Source organism: Plectropomus leopardus, chromosome 1 (assembly GCF_008729295.1).
Source record: "Plectropomus leopardus isolate mb chromosome 1, YSFRI_Pleo_2.0, whole genome shotgun sequence".
NCBI lineage: Eukaryota > Metazoa > Chordata > Actinopteri > Perciformes > Serranidae > Plectropomus > Plectropomus leopardus.
In genome coordinates, this window is record NC_056463.1 from 13271192 (window position 1) to 13295023 (window position 23832).

Here is a 23832-nt window from a genome sequence, read left to right on the forward strand (position 1 = left end):
GTCCTCTCTGGAGCCACAAAAGGCTTCATACGACTATGCTTCACATATGCAGTAGCCCAATACTCATTTACTAAATCAACTAAATCTCTTAGTTAAGGTAAGGGAAAGATAATTGTTTTGTCAAATTTTGATAAAGTTCCTGTTGCCTCATATTGGTCTTCAGTGTCAAAAACATGTGCTTTGTTTTCTCATTATGCATTAGCAATAAAAGAAAAAAAGAAGAAAAGAAACACTGCAAGTATCCAGATTCCAGCCAGAATTTTTAAAAAACATTAACTATTTGAATTGTGTGTGTGAAATAAATTGATCACATCTATTAACCTACATATGACAGCTGCTTTCACAGAGGTGGGATAAACATAAGGCTAAGCTGAACGCTGAAGACCATCGGATGAAACAAGTAGGCTAAATAACAACTTCAGGTTAGGTCCCACTTACATACAATTTAAGCCACATCCACTTTCATTTTTTCCTCCATCCATTCTATGTGCAGATACAGATAATTCATTTGGCTGAACAAATACAAATACAGAAAATAGTGTACTTGCTTATCACTCAAAAGAAGACAAAAATTAGGCTTTTTATCCATTTTTCCTGCTCATGTTAACTTCCCACAAACCAAACTTAAGATGGATTTCTACTCACAACAATACCTGTCAGTTAGCTGTGCTACAACCGCACATGGTTGGGCCATGTGCAGCTCTATTCATTTGTGAAGACAGTGAGTCAGTAGGCCTACACAGAGTGCATCTGCCAACTGTGGGTACATCTGCTAAGTTAGAGTCTGTATGAAATCATACACACACACACACACAGTTTACTCACAGCACTTGTATTTATGTGGTGCTGGCTGCTCCACCCTCAGCAGGCAAGCTTGCATCGACCTTGGGGCAATGCGCTTGATCTTCGCGCACGCTTCACCTCTTAATGATAAAATGAGAAAACTGGGTCGGAGATGTACATTCCCACCAGAAATAGTGGGAAGTTAACATCTTCAGCTGAGCACCAAGACTTCCAACTGGGAAATCATCTCTAAATAAATCAAATGAGTTTCACAAATAGGTGAGGAGCCTATGGGAGGCCCAGGTTTGCTCCTGGGAGGAATGAACAAGTCTGGATGATTAACTGAGAAATGAATGACCTGCTCGTGTATCCACTAGAAACCTACTTGAGCAATCAAATGACTCTAAATTAAATGATATTTGGTACATTGAGTTCTTTATAGAGACTGATGTTTTTCATGACTATTTATCATCTTCGCTCGAGGAGTTTTAGGCATTCCCCAAAGCCAAATCTGAAAACAACATCCATTTCCTTTAACCTGCGCTTTGAGACAAAGTATGTTCAGATTTTGCCGTCCTCCATTCAACCAGGAGAAAATTGAAAAGTCCTATTGCATTTGAAAGAAAAGGCACCATCACAACACATACTACGTTCACCAAGTGAAGATTTTGTAGCTGTTTCAAACATCTAAATTCCTGCAGCTGAGGCCATGGTAGATTTAAGACTTTTAAAGGCTTTTTTTAAAGCCACTCAGGATTAAGTTCAAAACCATTTTTTTACTGACCTAAATTGAAGGATAATTTTATTTTGGTCAAATGTTTATTGTAACATAAAATATGACTTTTTAAGAGTGGAAAACATGAAAGACAATGAATATTTTATGTTATCATAAAGTATCTATTTCCTCTGCCAACAGAAGCGGAGATATCTGGCATTTCTTTGAGAGTGATTTTGTGCTTCTCAAATGCATGTGGGATTGGATTCAAATCATGTCAAGTTTTAGGAAAAACAATTTATTCAATTATTTAACAAAAATAAAATAGATGTTACCACTTATTTTTTAATTTTGCATTGCAACACCAGAATGAAATAATTCCTAAAATCCCGCCTTCTATGTCTGAGCACTTTTAAGAACATTTGAAAGATTGATTTAGTGCAATTTAATATCTATTAAGGCCTTATTTTTGGATTTTAAGCCTTTTAAGACTTTCTCAGGATCTGCAGGGACCCTGAATGGTGCTTTAAGCTCACACAGTTTGCAAAAGAGAGAATAAGAGAGACAGAGAGAGAACCATGCATTTAAAAGAAGCGGTAGTCTGCTATGATATATTATATCATATAGATATATTACAACTCACCAGAGTTGGGGTCGGAGTTGCCGTCTGCTTCAGTCCTCTTATCAGGGGAGGCCTGCTCATAGAAGTCGTCCTGCGCCTGCACCAGAGGGAGAGGTTGTGTGAGGAGGGAGCCACTGCCTACAGGCTCGTGGTCCCCCAGACCGCTGTCACTGCAGCTCTCCTGAGAGCCATCCGGCAGGTGAAACGTGACGCGCCGCTGCGACTAGAACCAAGAGCACAAAACAGAGCCTCTGATGTTAGTGCTCTGCTCTGCCCCCTCAAAAAATTTAACACTATTATTTTACACTTGAGCTGAGCAAGCTCATGCATGCTGCTTGCCACACTGATCAGTACCGCAGTGTGAAATAGGCAGCCTTAAAAGATTGTCTGAACGATGTTAAAATGTATTAAACATTTATAAGTAAGGAAGGCACTGATGAATCGAAGGGTTCATTCCCAGCTCCAGAAGACTGAGAATGACTGTAGAACAAAAAGCCTCTTTTGATTTGGGCCGAGTTATTGATGGGAAGGGGAGTTCACACATGGTAAATACAGTCACGTTTCACTGCACAATGACAACCAATGCCAGCATGCAAATTAAACATCATGCACGGTTACAAAAATTCAGCAACGTGAAAAGGTGCAAAATTTGCGAGCCATTCATAAATGCATATTGTAATTAATGTCAGGCATAATTAATCAAGGCCACGGAGTTTCTAGATATTGGTGGCAGCATATTATCATGTTTGTGAGGACTGCTGCAGGGACATTTACAGCCCGATTGTTTAATTTGGGTTGTCAGTTTGTTTGCGCTTTGGCAAAGTCAGAGTGGCCCGCAGCGTTAACAGAAGTCGCCCCCCTGGGTGTCCTTCTTCCCACATTCTGCGCTTTCACTGACGAGAGGAATTTCTTAACCCACAAGTGTTCCTAGGACAAGTCGTACAGCTCCTCTGTTGGTGATATGCACACAAACACACTCACAAATGCACGCACACACCATCCTTAAAGCCATCCTGATTGAATTTCCAATTGTTAATTCCGAGTGTCTTTTCCCCTTGCTCTAATGACATTTTCCTCAGGCTTTTTCATAAGTCCAGACACAAGCCTCGAGCTAACCTTTCGTGAGCAAAGAGAGGTCCCTGCCACATACTCGGTGATGACAGACACAGACGAGTTTTACAGTAATTATTGGGAAAAGCAAAGGTCATCCAATCTGCAGTCTAATGCAAATGACCTCATTATATATTTTAGAACTGCTCCAAAAAAAATACAACATTCAATTAACTAAAAAGAGGGAAAAAAGGAAGAAAAAAAGGGGTAGCGAGGGAAGCGGGGGTTGGGGACCCGCAGGCAGACCTAAGAGACTGTGGGTACAAGAAAAAAAAAGAAGCTGGATTCAGATTTAGATGCGTGGTGTTTAATTTTCATGAGGGATGGATGATGTAGACAGACAGACAGACAGATAGACAGCTATAACAACCTTGGAGGAAAATGTCAATTCTTACATGCCCAGTGTTGCAATGACACTGATAATACTCAGCCGACAAAAGGGAGACTGAATTGAAATGACAAGAAAGAATGTTTTATGAAACTCAAGGCTGACAGCTGCATGGATTGTACTGGCCTTGCTTTATATGCCATTTAAAACATTTTGCTCCTTTTTATTAAAGAAAAACGGAAATAAGTTGCGATCAATAGTTGAAATATAATTTGCACATGAATAGCTATCAATCACATTTAGCAGTTGGATGATAGTTGGACAGCTCTCCCTCATACAGACAACACATTGTGTGTGGATTATCAGAAATAATACCTTCCAAAATGCACTGCCAAAAAATTAAAAACAAGATTTGAACAAGGCTTCAGACTTGCAGTCTCTCGCAACAACTGGAAGTGCAGAATCAAGTATAATTAAATCTAAAGGTCTTGTAAAACAATAGGAATCTGGATAAATGTCACGGGTAGTAATTATAAAGAGGCAGATGATCAGATGTGGCATTTCGAATGAAGATGACATAACTGGGGGGGAGGGGGGGCTCTCTAATGGGGTTCCCTTCTTTGCTTTGTTTTTTGTGACGGTAAAAGTATACTGATTAGGCAATGTAGCACTTTTATTTTCACATAGGCAGAGGCATGCTATCTCTGTTAATTTACAAACGTTTCATAGAAAAAATGAACCCAGGGAAGCAGAAGGGTAAGGCAAGCCTTAAAGATTTGACATGTTTGGTATATCTGCAGTTAATTAGCAGTGGCTTCATATGTTTTTCTTTCTGCTGATGCCAAAGACGTTGGCCTTAGGCAAGGTAGCCTTCTATTTGTTGGCTGCCCTGAAAGTGTCAAACTAGCAATACTGATACTGGCAGCTTTTCCACGACCCCTCTCCAGAATCAAGGAGACAGCTGTGTATTTTTACATGAAAGTAGTATCCAAAGTGTATATCCAGAATTAGCAAACCTTGAATTAATTAAAGGGATACACTGCCAATTTTTAACCAGCTTTGTATTATAACAACACGGGAAGTATGTGTAAATGACATGGTAGACTTCCCTCTTACGCCCAGATCTCCCTCTCATCTCTCAATTTTTGCTGGCTCTTGGGCTGTTGCTTGAAATACAGACTGTGCCTCTGCATTTTTGTAAGCCTGCCATCAAGGACCGAAAAAGAGCTGATCCAGAGAGAGACCCGACCCCTTCTCTCTCTCCTTCTCAAACTCGGACCAAACTCATACAAAAAATACAGAGCGAGACTCTATTACTGCTTTGCCTGTTTTTAGAAACATATTTATAACTGTTTATCTGTTATACAAGAATTTATGAAAAGCAAATGGGCAACACACTGTTTCCTGTATTGTAAAAAATAAAATAAATGTTAAAAAAAAAAAACAGAGGCTGAAAAAACTGAGACCACACAGCAGTGCTGATCAAATATGAACCAAGATTCTATTATTACATTGCTGATTTATCATCTAAAATGTTTTCAGAAACATGTTTTAGTCCACTTTTGGCTGTGATATTAGATTTGTTAGCAGGAGGTGGGTGCCATAGCATTTACTGTATTGTAAAAATGAAGGTGACAATACCGAGATCAAGCAGTAAAAACTCATAAATGCTGACCAATATGTGAACCGAGACGGCGTTGCTTATTTCTTATCTTAAATGTCTTTGGAAACGTATTTTAGTGCACTGTTTAAGTGTAATTGAAATTGTTTGTTACTAGCCAGCTGCTATGTTGTTTCCTTTTTATTTTCTGTTTATTGGTTTTGTGCAGTGCAGTGCAGTGCAGTGCATTCTAGTAGTTGTAGGTTTTCTACCTCTTGAGCAAAAGAAAATGTCACAGTCCAGATTTCAAAAGTGTTTGTGTCTTCCTACTGCATGGACAGCCTAGTTTCATGAAAAGACTGACTTTCCATCAGTGACACATGAGGGAAATGTGTTATAGCTTTCGATAACCAAAAGATCAGCATGGTGTGAATCCATTAAACTCAGTGAGGTATAAGATCAGGAGTGATGTACAATTCCTGAAGCTGCTGCAAAGGTTTCCTAAAAAGGTTTGTGATCAGTACATGACAGTATCTAGAGTACATGCCCATCAGTATAAAATTAACAAAATAATGTGAATACTCTGATTAATACATGAAGTGAGTGAATACAAAAGGAAACGCAGTAGACAGTATGACGGTGGTAAAATGACTGCTGTTGCTTGAAGCCCAGGGAGAAAGAACAGCAATCTTAATTCTCAATTAATCACAATACACTATGACAAATGTGATATTACAAAATGGTCCTCTCTCATAAACATGACAAGTGCGAGCAATAATTGAAACAATAATAACTTTGTATATGTAATTTCCTTTGATTTTGACTTCTAGGAGAGGAAAAAAAATGGGCTTCATTGATTGGGTTAATGGTTTCTGTGTGTGCTGTCAAACACTGCTGGACTGATGGGACTTTAAAATGAAGTCTTGCTCAGCACCCTGTCGGATTTTATTCAGGGGGTCTCAGCAAAGGAGGAGGTTTAATGTAAGAATTTACTGTACACCTGGATTGTTCCAAGCAACATTTATAATTCATCATTTATAATTTCACTGCATTTCTCAATAAAAAAGTCCAGTTTTAAATCGTATTCGCTGTCTGTGTCACTGTGTGTTCTGTTTGTGTTTGCACATGCGTTTGAAGATATTTGTATTTCTCTGTTGCTTTCACTGTCACTTGAAGTAACATTAGCATAAGACCGGCTTAAACTATCCCTGCTGCCAGTTTACAAGATATTATGGCTTATCGTGCCTGCTAACCCTTATTATCCGCTTGTTTTTATAATTTGCCTGACCAAACACACTCACTTTAACGAACACAAAGCAAATAGCAGCACTTTGCTGCCGGAAGGTTTAAATTCCAGCAAGCCTGCAAATTATTAAGAATAGCGTTTGCCCTTGGGTCTTCATAGAAAGGATACAATATTAAGCAAACTGAGAGTAAAATCTGACAGGAAAAAAAAGCCTTTTTCTTAGCTTACAATAGATAAACCTACAGTATCTGCATACAAAGTCTTCTTCAAAGTTCCATATGGATCAACATACTACATAAAAATTAAAATACTTATAACTACAAGCTGTTGGAAAAGTAGAGAGTTTAAGTATTATAAATTAATTAAATTTTCATTATATTGATCTAAAGCAGAGGTGTTAAACACATAGCCCATGGGCCAGAACTGGCCTAACAAAGGGTCACATTTGGCCTTGTGGATGTCTTTACAATTAATACTTTTTGTGTTTGTATTTAAAGTCATTACACATTATGCAAAATGTTCTAAATCAGCAGTTTCAGCACAAAAGAATCTTTATCAGACTTTCATCTTAAAATATTGGTGGAACCCTATTGCTAAAGCTAAAACTCCAGATCTGGACATCGTTTATGACGCAGTGGATAACTTAACCCTTTAAAACCTAAGCCTGACAAAAATATAAATTTGTTTTAAAAAAAAAAGATAAATTTAAAAATAAAGTTGAAATGAAAATGAATTGAAATGAATTGAAATGACTGGGAAAAAAACATAAAAATGCTGCATAATCTCAAATATTTTATTATGGTAATTATAAATGTAGTTTTTTCCTAGCTGTTTCGTTTCCTCCTAGAAAATTTCCCCTGGGTTTTTGAAAATCATTTTCTAACTCTACTTATTTCTTGCAAATTGTGAAACATCTATTTCCAAGTTGCCCATTGCCTTTTTTTAGGTTTTTGAAAGAAATCACACCGGTTTGCTGGGTTCAAAGGTTTAAATACTTGTGAAAAGCATCTGAAAGCAGAACAAGGGAAGTGATGTCCCTCCAGGTTTCAAAGGGTTAAAGGGAAACTACTGTACTCCCATTTTCAAAATTCCAACTATTCCAAATCCAAAAATTAGGATAGGAATGAGTATATGGGTACATCTTCTGTTTCACAACTGAGAACACTAGAAAAGCTCATTTGAGTATAGAAAAAAAAAACAAATATTCCATAGGTCCACAAAATCCGGCTCCCTTTCATTGTCTATGGATTATGACATCACAAGTTTTAGACTTCTCTGGTTTCTGACTTTGAGTAAGTTGTACTCAAAAATATTGACTAAACTTTTGTAAACCATGGAAATAACATATTAGAATTCAGGCAATGTTCCCCTCTAACATGCTCCCTCAGAGGCTTTTTTAGTTCGCTGTGGTGTTGCCAGCATTAGTGAAAATGAATGGAAAAACGTACATGTAATTACAGTGAGTGACTGACTGAATATGGAAAAACAGACATAATATTGTTGAAATTGCACTTATTTTTTCACCTCAGGCTCTTCATCATCTGTTTCTTGAATGAACGAACATTTTCAGAATGGACTTCTTTATGCTAAATGTAAGGAGACAACTGGACATGTTGTTATTTATAATGGTTTTACTGGCCTGGACCATTTGAGAACAAATTGGGCTGTATGTGTGTTCATAAACTAAAAACTGAGTTTGACACCCATGATCTATAGCTTGCATTTCTATCTTTTTTAAGGAAATATCAAATACATGACCCAAACTAAAGTCGAGGTTAAGTCAGTAAACAGATACATAAATAAAGTCACCCATAACATGAGATACAAAGTGCCTGTTAGCATGATATCACTGAGTATTATGACATGTTTCAGCAATGTGCTGTGCGACTGCAGCACTTCATGTCAACACCTCTGCCGAAGACCACAATCAGTGGGTGAAATATACAGAATCACTGCACAGTTAAGACTCAATCCCGTAGAACACAAAAATAATACAACTTTGGTTTTATGTGACAGAAAACAAATAGGGAGAGGGCTTATGACTCGGAGCACGAGCTCTCTCTCTGTGCCTTCCTGTCTTTCTCCTCCTGAGTGTGGCCATATGGAGCACAGTGTGTAAGTCAAAAACAACTTCTGTGTTGCATTGTTTCCCACATGAACTCAATATAACACTACATTTCTATCAGGCAGACATTTAATGAGAGGAAGCACACACTGAGCAGACGTACACACACACACACAAAATAATGCAACCCCCTCACCCCTACAAATAATCTTATCTAACAGCAGTCTGACACCTGCGGTGAGAGAACACTTCCCACGAGTCCGTTCTCACAATCAGACCACTGAGGGAGATCAGTCAACCAGGAAAACAAAACTCACAGAAAGATCTCTTTCTCTCTCTGCCCTCCTCTCTCACTCTTCCCCCTTTCCTGAGAGACCAAAGGTGCTGTGCCATCTGCTGGCCACATTGGAAAATACTTGTTTTTTTTAATCAATAAAAGGCCACAAATGCGATTGTCTTCTTTCTTTTTTTTTTTTTTTTTTTTTTTTAACTGATCATGCTGATTGATTTTTTCTTTCTCTATCATTCTCTCTCTGTCTAACACCTCTGCACTGCTATTGTTATACTTTAACACACGCTCAAACAGCAAAATGACTTGGAGCCAAAGAGACTTATTTGATGCCATTAACCCTTAAATAGGATAATGTATGTCCTTTTCTTTATCTTTTCTCATGTTTTTTTTGTTTTTGTTTTTGTTTTTTCAGAAAGTATGTTCCAGTGTCATACTCTATTCCCAGCAGTGTTCATCCACAACCCTGACAAGCTGTAACATTCCATAAAACATCAAATCAAGTGAAACATTAGCAGATGATAGACACTGCCTCCTGTCAACATAACATTCGGATCCCCTTTGGGATAAAATGCATCACAATCTCAGTCAGCCAGGGCTCTATTTTGATGACATAAACACAGTCAAAAACAAGCTTTTCAAACTGCTCAAAAAAGATGAAAGACGCAGAGATAAAAAGAGTTCCCAAACTTGTTTCTGTAAGCAACACTCAAATAAAAAGTGACAAATAAATCACAATCTCCCCCGTCTTTGATTCTGACTCTAATATTGACGTAGTCTGCTCCTGCTGCCTCTCTAGAGTCTAAGTCTGCTGCCTTCTGCTTTTCATCATTAAATCATAGCGCGGCAGTTCTGAGAAACATCTGCATTCTGCCACGTTCACAATGAAGCGCGATCAGTCACTCCCTCGCTTTCCGGTTCACCACAAATACGCACACACGGAACACACACACCAAGACAAACACAAAGATACATAAATCTAAGTCATATCTGACCCATTTCCTAAATTGCAAGCTTGGAAGAGTGGACATGCCAAGCGTGTGTGTTATGTCTAACAGCAGTGTGCTTTGTGTTAGTCATTTACAGAACACTTGCTTAGCATGTGATTATCAGCACAGTCCATCATTTTGACTCTTTCTGGGCTAAATGATGTTGTGCAAATTTATGGATGCAGTATGCATAGTGCAGAATGCATGTTTATTTATTTATCCTTCAACCATTTATTGTCTAACCCACATAGAAGACACTCAGACATTCTTTCTCGTAAGAAAGCATCAAACCAAGTGTCGTCACCAGACACTCTCACCTGTCATCTTTCACAGATGACGGGCAGTTTCACGTTGCTGTGACAAGTTTCCTCTCGCTAATGTCCTCAGAGTCCAATTTGTTTTCTTCTAGTCTGTCTACACGTCTCTAATTGACACCATCTCATCCGACTGTCATACATGAGCATTAGCACCCCTACCCGCCGCTTCTTGCTTGTTAAATAGATTTTTGTGTTTCAGTCAAATGTGTTATACTCATGCATTTCGCAGACAAAGGACAATAAAGTGACACAACTTTTGCCATTCCTTTTTTTAAGTGAGTTCATAAGACCAATAATGTAGAATGAAAATATTCTTTTAAGTATCATTGATCAGTTTACTGAAACATCAAGAGTCAAAATATGTATTAATATGGCTAGGGTTTTTTTTGTTTTAATTTGGGGTTTTTTGATCACAAGGGGGCAGCAAGACATCCAACAAATCACCTGATAGACATGGAACAATATTGGGATGTTTTTGCAGTTATGTTTCTGTAAGTCCAATATGCACTCTCCTTTTAGCTTAGTTTTGGTCTCCACCACAGACTGTTCAAATAATTGACGCAGCTAGTGTGACTCTCATTTTGTAGCAACAAGTTCAGCATTTTGGCCATATCAGTTTTGTTTTTTGGAGCCAGAAACAACCAAATTTGGATGAGAGGATTGAGCTTTAGGGAAGCAAGGAATTGATCTGACTCATACATTGTGGTGGGGCCCAGCAGACAGCCTGTCACTCAAAGCAGCACTGCCCTTTAATTTTGCATAACTTTAAAAAATTCACTTCCCGCACAGTTGTAATGAACTGTAAAGTTAGCTACAGAGACCAAAACCTTTTTTTTGTACCAGGCTGTAAACATGTTTATTTCTGCTGTGAAGTTGGGCATTTTAACACTGGTGTCTATGGGGATCGACTCACTTCTGGAGCCAGCCTCATGTGGCCATTCAAGGAACTGCAGTTTTTGGCACTTCAGCACTGATGTCATTTTTCAGCCCCAGAGGTTGCCGCTTGGTCCCCACTAACTCCTGAGAGAAATGTCTGGCTCTTTAGCCTCTTTATGTTCCACTGTCTTTCACATCATGTCGCCTATTTTGTCTGTCTTCCATTTGGTGTTGGAGAAGTCGCGCCCAGCAGTTTTATCACACAAAAACAGCTGCCTGCAGCAGCTAAAAAGGTGGACATGATTAGAGCAGTGAGACTAAACCAAAACCAGTAAAACCAAAACATTGACCTGCAAGATGCTAAAATGGGAATTAGAGTCTGGTGCCTGTTTTCTGTGGGCTCATCACTTTAAGTGACTACATTTTTCTATGTTTTCCATTGTAAACATAAATGTAAGGACTAGGGCAGCTTTAAGATTTCAGTTGATGTAACAGCAAGTGCAGGCAGGGTTCCTACAGCTTAGGGGCAGTGGGATTTAAGATTGTATTTTGTTTTTTAACACAGCTTGGTATTAAATCTAAGACCATTTAAAAAATGTTAAATTAAAGAAAAAAAATCAACCTTTATCAGCCAGTTAGGGTTAGACAGGATCAGTCAGAAAGAATGGTTAAAAAAAAACACTTACCATATCTTAGCATTTTTAGGACTTTTGAAATATTAATTTAAGACATTTTAAAACCAATTAACGCCTTTCAAGTAATGAATTCAGTGCCTTTTAGGACTTTTAAGAATCCATGGGAACCCTGAGTGTAGGTCCAAGAGTCCAATTTGCAGGGCAGCAAACTGCCTTAGGCAGCTGCACTCGAAGAAAGATGACTCATATTGCCACATCGTTTCAACAAGGAATATTCTTTCAACATTCTCAACTTATTCTTACATGTTGTTAAATTGTCTCCTGTGGTTGATGATTACTGAAAAGTTCTAATAGTCAATATTATTCAAAATGGGGTTGATGAAAACTTACAGGTTATAACATTAAAATGATGCAACAGTATTGCTAGACAAAGTACACAATGTTTAAAATTATTGTTGAAAGGCTTATGAAGCTCATGCATTTCTCCACCATAGCCATGTGTAGGATTTGACCCTGACACTGAGATGTAAGTGCTGAAAGCAACTCTTATACTGCAACCTTTTTTTTTTTTTTTTTTTACCAAGGTTATTTCATTTTTTTACAACTCAAAACTTATTCAAGCAATATAAGATGCTCAGATAAGGTTAAATGCTGTTTTCAAAAACTATAGAATGGTTTTGAACTATTGTATCAAAGGCACAAAAACAAATAAACAAATACAATCTCCCCTTTATAGGCTGCAAAGCTTAAGGAACAAACCTAGAAATTTCACTTTCAACTTCAGGATGGCTCTCTAAGTATCTTAAGTTAAGCTTTAAATGCTACTAACAAGCGCAATGATGGTTGATCTAACCTAGACTGACACTTCAGGCTGTCTACATCTGGAAACATGTAATGAATACATTGCATTAGATATGCATGTCTTACCTCTATATACAGTCATTACACCTAGCTAACCTACAGCTCCGTATGGCTGCTTTACTCCACATTATTGGTGAGCATAAAAGGTTTTCAATTTCACATTTTATTACATGAAAACAAGAGCAAAACCTCACTAAACTAAACACAATTTCACTGAACAGACTTCTTCAGAGGGATGACATTTCATTTATAATTGATGTCATCTAACACCAGCTGCGGCTACATGTGGACATCTTAGGCTCATCTGCTCTTTTTTCCCTCTCCACCCTGCAGTGACCTCTTACCTTCTCTGATGGATTTCGACACACTCTGTCTTCTCCCTCTCTCTTGCTCTTTCTCTCTTTCTCCCTCCACATTCCAACCTTGGCGTGCTGTTAAATAACCTGACTTGGCTGAGTGAGAACTGTGAGACAGGAGTAGTTCAACCAGCTTCCCTCTGTGCCTTAAGCAGAGCTGAAGAAACCTGTGCAACTGCCACAGAGCATTAGCTACAAAGTTAACCACTACTGACTCACTCATCGGCTCTACCCTGCGCCGACATCCACAGCCATAAAACGAGAGACACATAAATTCTTCTCCATGTGTGTCTCCTGCATCAGGATGAAGGATTTGACACTCAGAGACAGTTAACTACAGAGCAGAGCAGGCTAGGCCCTGAGCACTAAATGGGGAAGCTTGATGTGTTTATGAGTTACAGTCCATGTGATCTCGGTGCTGCACTCAGCTGGAGACAGTGTACACTGAAGTCACCGTTCTGTGGCACTATGGAAAAACATTAGCTTGCCATTTACTCGCCACAAATGCTTCAGAGAAATACCTTTCTGTCACGGCGCCATTAAAACAAATTAGAAATATTAAAAGGTAATCAGAAGAAAATAAAATACATTCATGTTGCATAAAAGCCAACACATTTATTTGTGCTCATGCAAAAACCAAAGCGTAATCATGGCATACTCTATGATTCATAATAACCTACAACCCTATTAGCTGTCATTAAATCCTATTTGTGATTCCATTACACCAAACAGGTACAGAAGCACACATTTGTTTAGTTGGATCCCTGTTTATCCTGCGGAAATAATGGCTATTTACACAGCCATGATTATTCAGCTTTGAGAGATCAAATGTAAATCGATGCAGCAGGGAGGTCTGGTTGATTCGGGCAACTGGTGATCTAAATTTCTCAATTTTTTGGTATGCTATTCACTCAAAAATACAAGGATTGTGAGGATGTTCGTTTCCAGAGCAGCATGCAATCAGAAATATCTTGTTTATTCTATTAATGATATCAGCTGTGGGATAGTGGTGTATAATATAACCTCTGAATGGACTCAAATCAGCATGTCATGTCAATTTACTGATTATAAACTATAAGTCCCAGCTAAATAGTTGTAGAATTTGTACCAGATATGACGCAATTTTTTCCTAAAATTTGGGGATCGAAATATCTATGGATATCATTCACCAACTGTTCTTAAGAAGAAATTTCCTCTTCTTTATTCATCAATGTTTTCTCATGTGGGATTTGTTCTTAGGTAAAACAGGATCTATGAACACAAAAGAGTACTCTTATGCACAGTTTGTGCTGACATGTTTGTGCAAAAAGATGTTTTTTTTGCATTTTCTTTGATTCTACACTTGTATAATATTATAGAATTTATAGTACAATAACATTTTTATAACATTTTCACTATTATTTTCATTATTTTTAAAAAATGGATTACTGTTTTTCAAAACCAACTCCATACTAACATTTTAATTCACATTAGTGATGTTAATGGGAACCATGCCATGTAATAATTAGTGACTGATCACACTTGAACATATTACTGACGGTTCTGTCTGGTGGGACAAAAAGTGATGAAGTAGCAATCTGATTGAGTTATCACTAACTAACAGAAATATCACGTGAAATAGTTCACCTTCTCCCCTCTATGTCTCTCTCTAAATTCACACACACACAAGCACTCCTTGGACAGCTCTGTGGGGCCCCTCTCTGTCCTCAATCCTGACAGCTGTGCTACTGTAACGCCTAAGTGTATAGTGTCCAGGTTGGGTGTTTATAATAGCACATAATTTTAGATTCCCATGCGACTTTTTCCACTCCTGATGCTACCAAATATGACAGCTCATTAGGCATTCAATTTCTGCAGAACTATCTGTTCTCAAGAGTAGATTTTTTTTTTTTTTTTTTAGAGTCCCGTGCTCCACCCCTCTCAGACTTTCATGTCTCTCAACTTTTCTTTATCTTTAGTCTCTGTGTGTGCACATGACTCTGCAGTCTCATGCCCTTTCATGGGCATTTGCACAGCATTTATCTATGCTGTCGGATGAACTGACACACGCTTTTACTTATGAGGACTCTGGATTCATCATTATAAGACCAGAAGTGTAAATAATTCTAGGGTTTCAGAACACGTCATGAATCAGAGTAGACTTTTCCTAGGACTTTTCTCAAGAACTAATTCATGAACTCAGGGAGATATTGGTGAAATAGGCCCGATGATCTGATAAAGTAACTTTAATTTCTGTACTTCATACATTAAATAATTAGCAGTCAATAAATCCATATGATACATACATTCCTTGACTGATTGTGCCTGTTTTGCCACATCAGCATAGGTGTAGAGCAATGTGAGTAGTGAGCCTGGTCTGCCAAAATCTGTCAAACCAACTGTCTTAGCTGTAGACTTAAAAAAAAAAAGTGATTTCTTTCTATCATATCTCATAGCACTTTCCTTTCTCTTATCCACGTTAACAATAAATTGGATTTTATTTATCTGTCGGTTAATGGAAATAAGGTATTATGAGGGTGTTAATCTAATAAATTTAGGTTTGAAATATGCAACTAATCCACACGTTAAATTCACAAGCTCCTACATTATCGCAATCTCTTGTTAAAAGCTGAATCCAACTGACTGGAAAATTAGCGAAGTGCTATAAAGTGCTAAAACCTAATGGCATGGGCAACAACTGATTAGTCTGATACTGCAGCTTAAAGAGAATCTGTATGCGCGGTAGCTGCTGTTTAAAGACAATGAAACAATAAGAGCCAATGTACAGCAATATCTCTCACTCTTCTAACCAGCATTTTTAAGTTATGGCCTAAAATTAATTGAAAAGGCTTTGTTGAATTGGGGACCACACTAATGAGAACATTCCACTGCAACAGAATGTAATTTTCACTTTATCAGTATGGCTGATATCAGTACTAAATCACTTGATAAGGAAATGTGTAACCTCTCCCAAAAGCAGCAGATGCTCATACCACTTGATAATGGGAAGAAGAAAGTGATAACAGAAGTGATGTTTGATGCTAAAGCACCATGGCAAGGTGTTGACAATGCCACCTAATATCACTATTGGCACCCTGCAGTTGCAGTATTTGCAAGCCACCATGGTGTTATATAGGCATGCACAGCAGAGACACTTGTGCCTGTGAATGATAAGATGTGGAATTTCTACTGAAGATCCTCATTAATTCCCCCCAATTTCCTTTTCTTCTATATTTTACAGAAGTTTAATGTTGTTTAAGGGTAAATACTGCACATGCACTCAGATAATTGCTTCCAGAGTTATGGTGGAGTAACATGCAACCATAACCCAGATGCAAACCCTTTAGCGCCTTGTAAATTATAGTACACAGTAAAACAACCAAGTCACCAAATAAAAATGTTGGCTTTGTACATTTTTTTGCCACAGACGTGTAAGATTTGTTCATTGATATGTGGCAGATATGCTCAAACTTTCTTTACATTTCTACAATGCTGTGGTCAACATGTGATTCTGTTTAGGCTAAAAAATGGTTATGGTTAGGTAAAGATCATAACTTGGCTTAAACTACCGGTTTTTGGTGTCTCAATCACAGCAGAAAATGGCTTCGCCAAAAGACAACTACTTTTAGTGGCACAACCATGACTAGAAATATCATCAATGTCTCACAAAAAAACACAATTATGGCTGGAAAGCTATCTCTGTCTTCATAAAAAAAAAAATTTAAAAAAAAATTTAAAAAAGCGCTTTTGGTGGCAAAATCACGGCTATAAGTGTCGCAGATGTCTCACTAAAAAACAACCGGTTTTGTTGTCTGTTGTGATCTGCTGTGATCTGCGGCTTGGAGAACATGTGACCAACACGTGACCAATTCGCACAAACCTGTGTCCTCTCTGTCTCATTGCTCACTTATGTCTGTCCTACAGTCGCCCACCCACTTCTCTACCAGCTCCAGACAGGGGTGTTTACTCGCAAAAAGCAACAGCACAAAACCATTTTCAGTCATATTTTACTAATTCAACTGGAAACGGCTGATTCACTAGAGCATAATTTTTTAAATTAAATTATCAGATTCTTTACATTAATCATTAGTCTCACTTCAGCATTTTCTTGTTGTACAAAGTTGTAGAGAAAGTCACTGGTGCTGTTGCTTGAGTGGCTGTTTTTATGTGAGCACCTTTTGCATTTTTGAATCACCTCGCCCTCTTGTCATTGCACCATTACCTTGACCGGTATCACAGGTGTCTCAGCAAGCTTTGTGCAGCAAATCAGTTGCTTTCAGTATACAATGAATGGGGGAGAATTTCTGGGCGCCTGCAGTCGTGTGTAGTAGACACCTTTACAGTGTCAGTGTGAGCTCAGATGAATGTAATCAGAGCAGATGTACATAGAAATGTTGATGCTAGGTATGAAATGTACAAATGTAATATATTCAATGTTTGCAAAAATGTAAAATGCCAACAAGTTTTTCTTATTTTCATAATTCAGGATGACACTGGTTCTGCATAAACTGTTGCTCATGACCTGTAGTTAGCAGAATGAGGGTGGCCAATTGTGGTGAGGAGTGAACTATTCTATTCAAAGCACACCCACAAATTATGTTTGTGGTTTTGTGCCGATGAGTGCACTCTGTATGTGTTCAATGTATATAATAATATTACAAAGTACATGGTATGAGTGGGTGTTAAAACTGGGTGCAGTTAAGCACTTTTAATTGAATGACAATGATTTTATGTAAGTGCGCGCTATGGGATTTGTTAGAGGTTATAAGAAAAGGCTGCAGAAGGAGTAAATGCCTGGATGCACAGGTAAACATCAACCATGAAAACATACCATAATGATGGAGATGCACAATGCCTGGACTCCACACTTTGTACTTGAAATGAAGATGAGAAAAACTTTCTCTCGAAAACATATTAGCATAGGCTGAAATAAACAGTGCTTATTTTTTTCAAAGGTTGGCATATTTATTCGATACGTTGTAGTTTTAGAGGCCTTACTGAACATTTTTGTGTCATTTAATACAAAAATATAATAAGGGGGAAATAATTTTATAAACACGCTCTACCAAATGGTTCATTTGATCATTCATTGTTGTCATCTAAACCACCACTATCTGCCTTTTATGGTAAAAGTAGTGATGCTAAGATGATAAAGTTGCATTTTTATGAAACACAAATAAGATGAATATTTGCTGTTGTTAAAATCAACCATTTTTTTCACCTTTTCTGAGATGCTTTGGTACATAATATGATACATTAAATGATTTTTAATTTTGATTATTTTTTGTTTGTTTTACCATGAACAGCCACCTCAACAATTTGGTAGAGGCCTATGTTTTAAAAAAATATGAGGTCTGTTAAAAAAAAACAAAAAAAAACATTGATTGTTGTTGTTATTATAGGTCCAAGGACATAAAAATGCAAAGAATAAAATTTCCTTGAAAGGTTAGTGTGTACATATATATATGTCATATCAATAGATAGCATGTGTGGCACAGAATCCTACTAACACATCAATTATAGTGATTCCTATATTGGACACTATCTGGGCTTTGTAATACATCCGGTACACACCTGCTGTTTTGCCATTTCACCCATCAGGAAATTAGAAACTAACTTTTTCTGAGAGGACAGTCACAATGAGGGAAAGCTCAAGCCTTAATAATTAATTTTATGGTCAATGATCTTACCAACAATTATTTCTGATGCAACTAATCATCTGGAAAATAAGAATCACCCAGACCCTTTTCCATTTGTTTTGTTGCCAAGCAGCCAGCAATTTCCCTCCAACAGTTTCTAGTGAAAGCAAGGCGCCGGCGTAATGCATAGTGGTGGATAGTGTGTCGCAGTGCATAATTTGTTTTTGTTTGTATGTGATCGCCTGCCTGTTTGCATTTTGGGAGGCTGTGACAGAAAAGGAACACTTCTCTCTCTTTTGCAGTTTTTTTTTCCACTGATCGAAAACCATTCAGCTAAAATGTACACAAAAACAGCATTATATGTTTATGTACAGTAGAAGAGGGGCAATTTTCAGCATTGTTGGATTTCTAGGAAAGATGCCTTTTATTTTGACCTTTACTGTGAACATGCAGCAGGATGGAGACTAGATTTGCACATGATCAACAGAGGGAGAAGAAACAAAAGAACATGAGAGACAAAGAGATTAAAAAAGTAATAAATATTAATGGACCAGAAGACATTTCCACAATGTAGGAGCCCATACATTATCTGTTTGGTGAGGTCACTGGCCCCCATCAAGATCTTTCTTCCTCCTCTCTTTTGGTTTTAACACTGAATTAATTTTCTAACCAATGATGACCAATATGATACAACATGCATGAAAATAATTAAAATCATGTTCTCCATTATTAGTCTTCAAATGATGTTGAAAGAAGTAGACTTTAATCTGTAGAGGGGTTGTATTTTATAAAGGAGCTAATGAGAGAGCATTCGCTTTGAACAATTTCCTCAAAAAATGACAAAATTAAATGGAGTAAATAAAGCTCAGAAAAAGATCCATTCTATAAACAGCTCATTTAACTATTAGAAATTCATTTTCTTTTTGTATTGCCTTGAGATTTTCCTTGTATATCCTTTAAATAAACCCACACTACCACACTGTACACAATAGCAAGCAGCAGCAAGCAGCAAGCAGCAAGCAGCAAGCAGCAGCAAGCAGCAAACAGCAAGCAGCAAGCAGCAAGCAGCAAGCAGCAGCAAGCAGCAGCGAGCAGCAGCAGCGAGCAGCAGCGAGCAGCAGCAGTGAGCAGCAGCAGCGAGCAGCAGTGAGCAGCAGCAGCAGCAGCAGTAGCAGCCCATTAAAGAGCAGTTAAGTTGGCATACCTACAGGGCTTTACCCCAGGTATACCGCTTACTTGTTACTTATTACTTTAAATTTTAACAAATGTCCAACATCTGACTGGAAACACAAATGAAACAAACCAAAATGAAAATATTAACTGTAAGGCAAAACAATCTGACTGGTTTAAAGTGCATATTTGAAAACACTGATAGACATGCTGGTGTGAAGATTTTATAAAATGTGTTTGACTGGGTCTGGATAAAATGCAGTGGTAGAAGCAAATCAGTAGCATCATAGACAGTGTAGTACAGTTTTTTAACTTTCCCTTTTTCCTGAGAATGGGAACTGAAACCTGGTATAAAACATCCCTCTGGGCTGTTTTTCGAGACCTGGGCGATATGGCTAAAAATGTTATTACGATAAAAGTTTCATATTGGTCAATAAATAATTTTTGACCAAAAAAGTTAATTCATCATTTATTTCAACTTTAAAGGCTTATATTTGCTTCTGAGTGAAAGTTACAGAAACTGTATGATTAATGTATTTTTAACTATTATTTTCAGTAAGAACATGACAATATTTGCCAAACAGCAGAACATTTTTCCAAATCTGAGGTTGATTGAAAACAATTATGAAAAAAATAAATCTTAATTCTGGGGAGAAACAGGTCAAACTCATAAAAAAGGGTTGAAATAGTTTGCAAGTGTTTTAGCTGACAATGCAAACAAATAAAATAAGAATCTCTGCTGTGGTCTGCACTTTCTGTACAAGCTTTACACCAGCAGTTTGTAATTTCTGCTGTTTCTCGATCAAAACAGTAACTAAGCATGAACTTACCCGACATGACTGAGACAAAAATCATATTTATATTATTACTATTATGAAATAGCCTGTTAGTCAGTCATGTGAACCCCCGAACTTACCATTTTCATTAGATGAGTCAAACTACTGTAGCTAACGCTGTGTGGTTAATTCAGTCACGGTTATCCATGATATCTATTGTCAAAACAGTCATGCTAAAAATAACTTTGTGCTTGTTGAATATTGTTATAACATTACAATGGTGCCACAGGCATTGGTGACTGGTCTCGCGGTCATCTACTGGTTAATGGCGTTAAGGCTGTGTTACCACCCCCTCTTACACACATATGGGTGGTTTCATTATATGAAGGATTTACTGAACAATTATCGTATCACTATGGTGGAAAATTATGCCAAGATTATCACTATTGTTTAATCGGCGAGCTGTAAAGACTGAAACGTGTTGTCGAGGTCCTGCACTTTATACGTCCGCCATCCTTTCTAACCACCTCCATAAGAAGCACATGCAGCATCTAAATGTTCTGTTTCGTTACCTGAAAGAAGTTCAGCTGTCTCCGAACATAATGTGTGCAGCAATTCCATTGCCACAACAACGTAATTAAGAAAGCAGTTTTGTAATAATCAAATTTTATTTCCCGTAGACGGGGTTAATTCACAGCATGAGTAGAGGTTTAAAGTGTCTTTCGTCCCCTGTGATCATAATTTATACACATTAGCGCCTGTTGTGTTTTTTTGTGTTCTGCAGCTGCTTTTAAAACAGCTCTCTAGGCCTCTTGGTTTGACATCAACGGTTCAATCACTAAACTGTGATGTTGCTTCCTGGTTTGACAGGTGGCTTTAAATATACAACACTTTCCGTGCTGCGAGTTCTCTGCTGAACAGTTGTAAGGCTTTCTCAAGATCTCCTGTAGAGAACCACTGTCTCTATTTTCAGTTTAGCTGAAGCCTCCCTGCCATTTCTGGCCTGGCTGCACAGGAGGGACCCTTTAAATAATGTACAGTGGCAGCGATGTTGACTTCTTCTTATGTTCCAGTAAAATATGGACAAGTCTTAAAAAGCAAAGCAGATCTGTAACTTTAGCGTCTCAATAACATCACTAAATGCCAGTGTTATCTTCTTTTCACACCACATTGCCCTCAACGCTGGTGTTAGCCAGTATCAGTCATGACTCATGACTGTGTGAAAATGGATAAAACATGCACTGCATCCTAACTATCAGCATCAAACTGACTTTGATCTTTCTGCCCATGCTCAATCTTTCCATTTTGTTTTTCTCTCTGGTCACTTTCATTTTCTCTATGTACTTCTTTTGTGACCCACAGAGCCACAGCTTCTGTAGTCTCCAAGTACTTACACCAACAGCCCGAGGCAGGGTGCCCTGATTTCCCACAGCAGGAGAAGGGCTCTCTGGTGACGGCCATGCTTTTTATACTAGTGGTCAGGTTGCGCAGATAGATTGATGTACTCAACTCCTGATCTTCTCTCACCATCATCCCTATTGGCATGCTAATCACTTTTCTAGGTTTAAGTTGTCTTAACTTAGAAATCACCTTTGAATTATTCAATTTAAATATTTTATATCATGTTAAAGGAGGAGGCTTGCTTGATCGTGCCTTTAATGGGTGAAGTCGTATCTGAGAGTAACATAGTACAGTAAGGGCGAGACAAGCCAGCAGGGACAAACGCAGGATTGCAGTAATGCGCAGTGTCAGTGAAGCCTTGTGAACAAGCATGACAGATCCTCAGCATGCATCCTTGCTCCATCTCTGTAGCCATCAACTCAACAGCCTACAGTCCGTTTTTGCCCTGTGGTCAACATGTCAACTGAACAGGCAGAGACATGCCTGTCTGTCTCCCTGGAAGATTATAAATTACACATAATAAGTAAATAATTCAGTACTTGCCAAAACAGCCTCCCATTAGAAGCTCATACTTTCAGGGGGTATCTTTTTTTTCAAACTGTTTTACAGTTCATACTTTGACCTTTTTTTCTTTTTTCTTCATTAGCTTGAATAAAATCCGCTGAATGGTTACTAAATAAAGTGAACATGTAGAAAGATGCATGCTTGTCAAAAGTATAATTTCATGTTTGTATGTAACATCATGCTTTGTTTAGGTTTATTGTAGTTAGGTAACAGTATGTAGTCTATATGTGGGCTTTTTTTCCACTGTTTGCATCACTGACTGTATATTATGAATATGATGAATATCTCTACTTCCATTCAATGTACAAAAATGAATACATCAATAGCAACAATTTATTTGAAGTCTTCTACACAACATGCCCCTACAAAACATGCAACCAACTAGTACAAGACGAACCCACCTAAGCCATGGTTCTTTTGTTATGGTTATGTAGCACTAACACTCTTTTTTCATTAATTTTATTCATAATACATAGAAATGTGATTTACGTCATGAGTAACAACACGTAACCCTTACCCTAAACCTAATCTTAACCATCTGTCTTTTATTCTGATGCTTTATATCTTGCTAAACATTTACTTAGCATCTCTTCTGGGCACCTGCTTATGGACTGTCACATGGCTACGGAAGGCTCAGCTATACCTACTTGCAAAAAAAAAGCTAAAATATGCTGGATATGGACCCTGCCGAATTTCACTGGTTATGTCATTTGATGTCATTTGGAGCCAGAGCCTGCACAGTAAGTGGGTAAGCCTGGGTATCAAGTTCCTGCCCATACACCCCTCCAACTCAACTGCCAGCTGTATCATTGCACGCAAGCGCACCGATTGACAACCACAGATGTCAATTTTGATGTCACACTCCCTTTTTTTATAGCATCAAATATAATAAAATACAAAGTTACAGTATTAATAAAGAAACCGCATATAGTGATGACGGTTACTGCAACCACCTGCTTATATGGATCAAAAAGCTACAGACAGAATAATTCCTATACAAAAGCTGTTGAGCAATTCACTTAAAATTAAGTAGTCCGCTTGCAGTGTATATTTTGGGTCTGAGGTCCTTGTAATGTCCATGCTAACAGTCAGTAAAATTCAGAAAATACCAAATCTGTCTGTTTCGCTGATTTATATCACTGTATAAATATACAAATGTAAATTAGATGGTAGTCTGCAAGTCAAATAAAGAAAAATAATCGTTTAGAATAATCAGCTTACATAGCGGGGATGGCGGGGTTCGTGACCTACACAACAGACAGCCATCAGGTGACAACAGAGATGTTTTGACTTTACTTTTGGGAGACTGTTATGATGACCATCTTTATTTACAGTCACTGGTTTGGAGAGGGTTTAATAAAACTCTGCATGCTCACATCCTGTCCACTCAGTGCTGCTACATTCTGGATTGTCACATGAAAACGTAAATACCCCATCTGAAAAAGAACTGCAAACTGTAAAATTCAAAAATAAAACATATGGAAAATTGCAAAATAAATGGATTTCAGAGG

General features: G+C 37.9%; 1 protein-coding gene across 1 annotated transcript in view; it reads right to left on the reverse strand.

The window, feature by feature from the left end:
• Positions 1–23832, reverse strand: part of LOC121947680 (protocadherin-9) — a 276936-nt gene that overhangs the window by 87233 nt on the left and 165871 nt on the right. The window contains exon 4 of the mRNA XM_042492770.1: positions 2142–2343. Coding sequence (XP_042348704.1) covers positions 2142–2343 — 202 coding nt within the window. The remainder of the gene's footprint in view (positions 1–2141; positions 2344–23832) is intronic.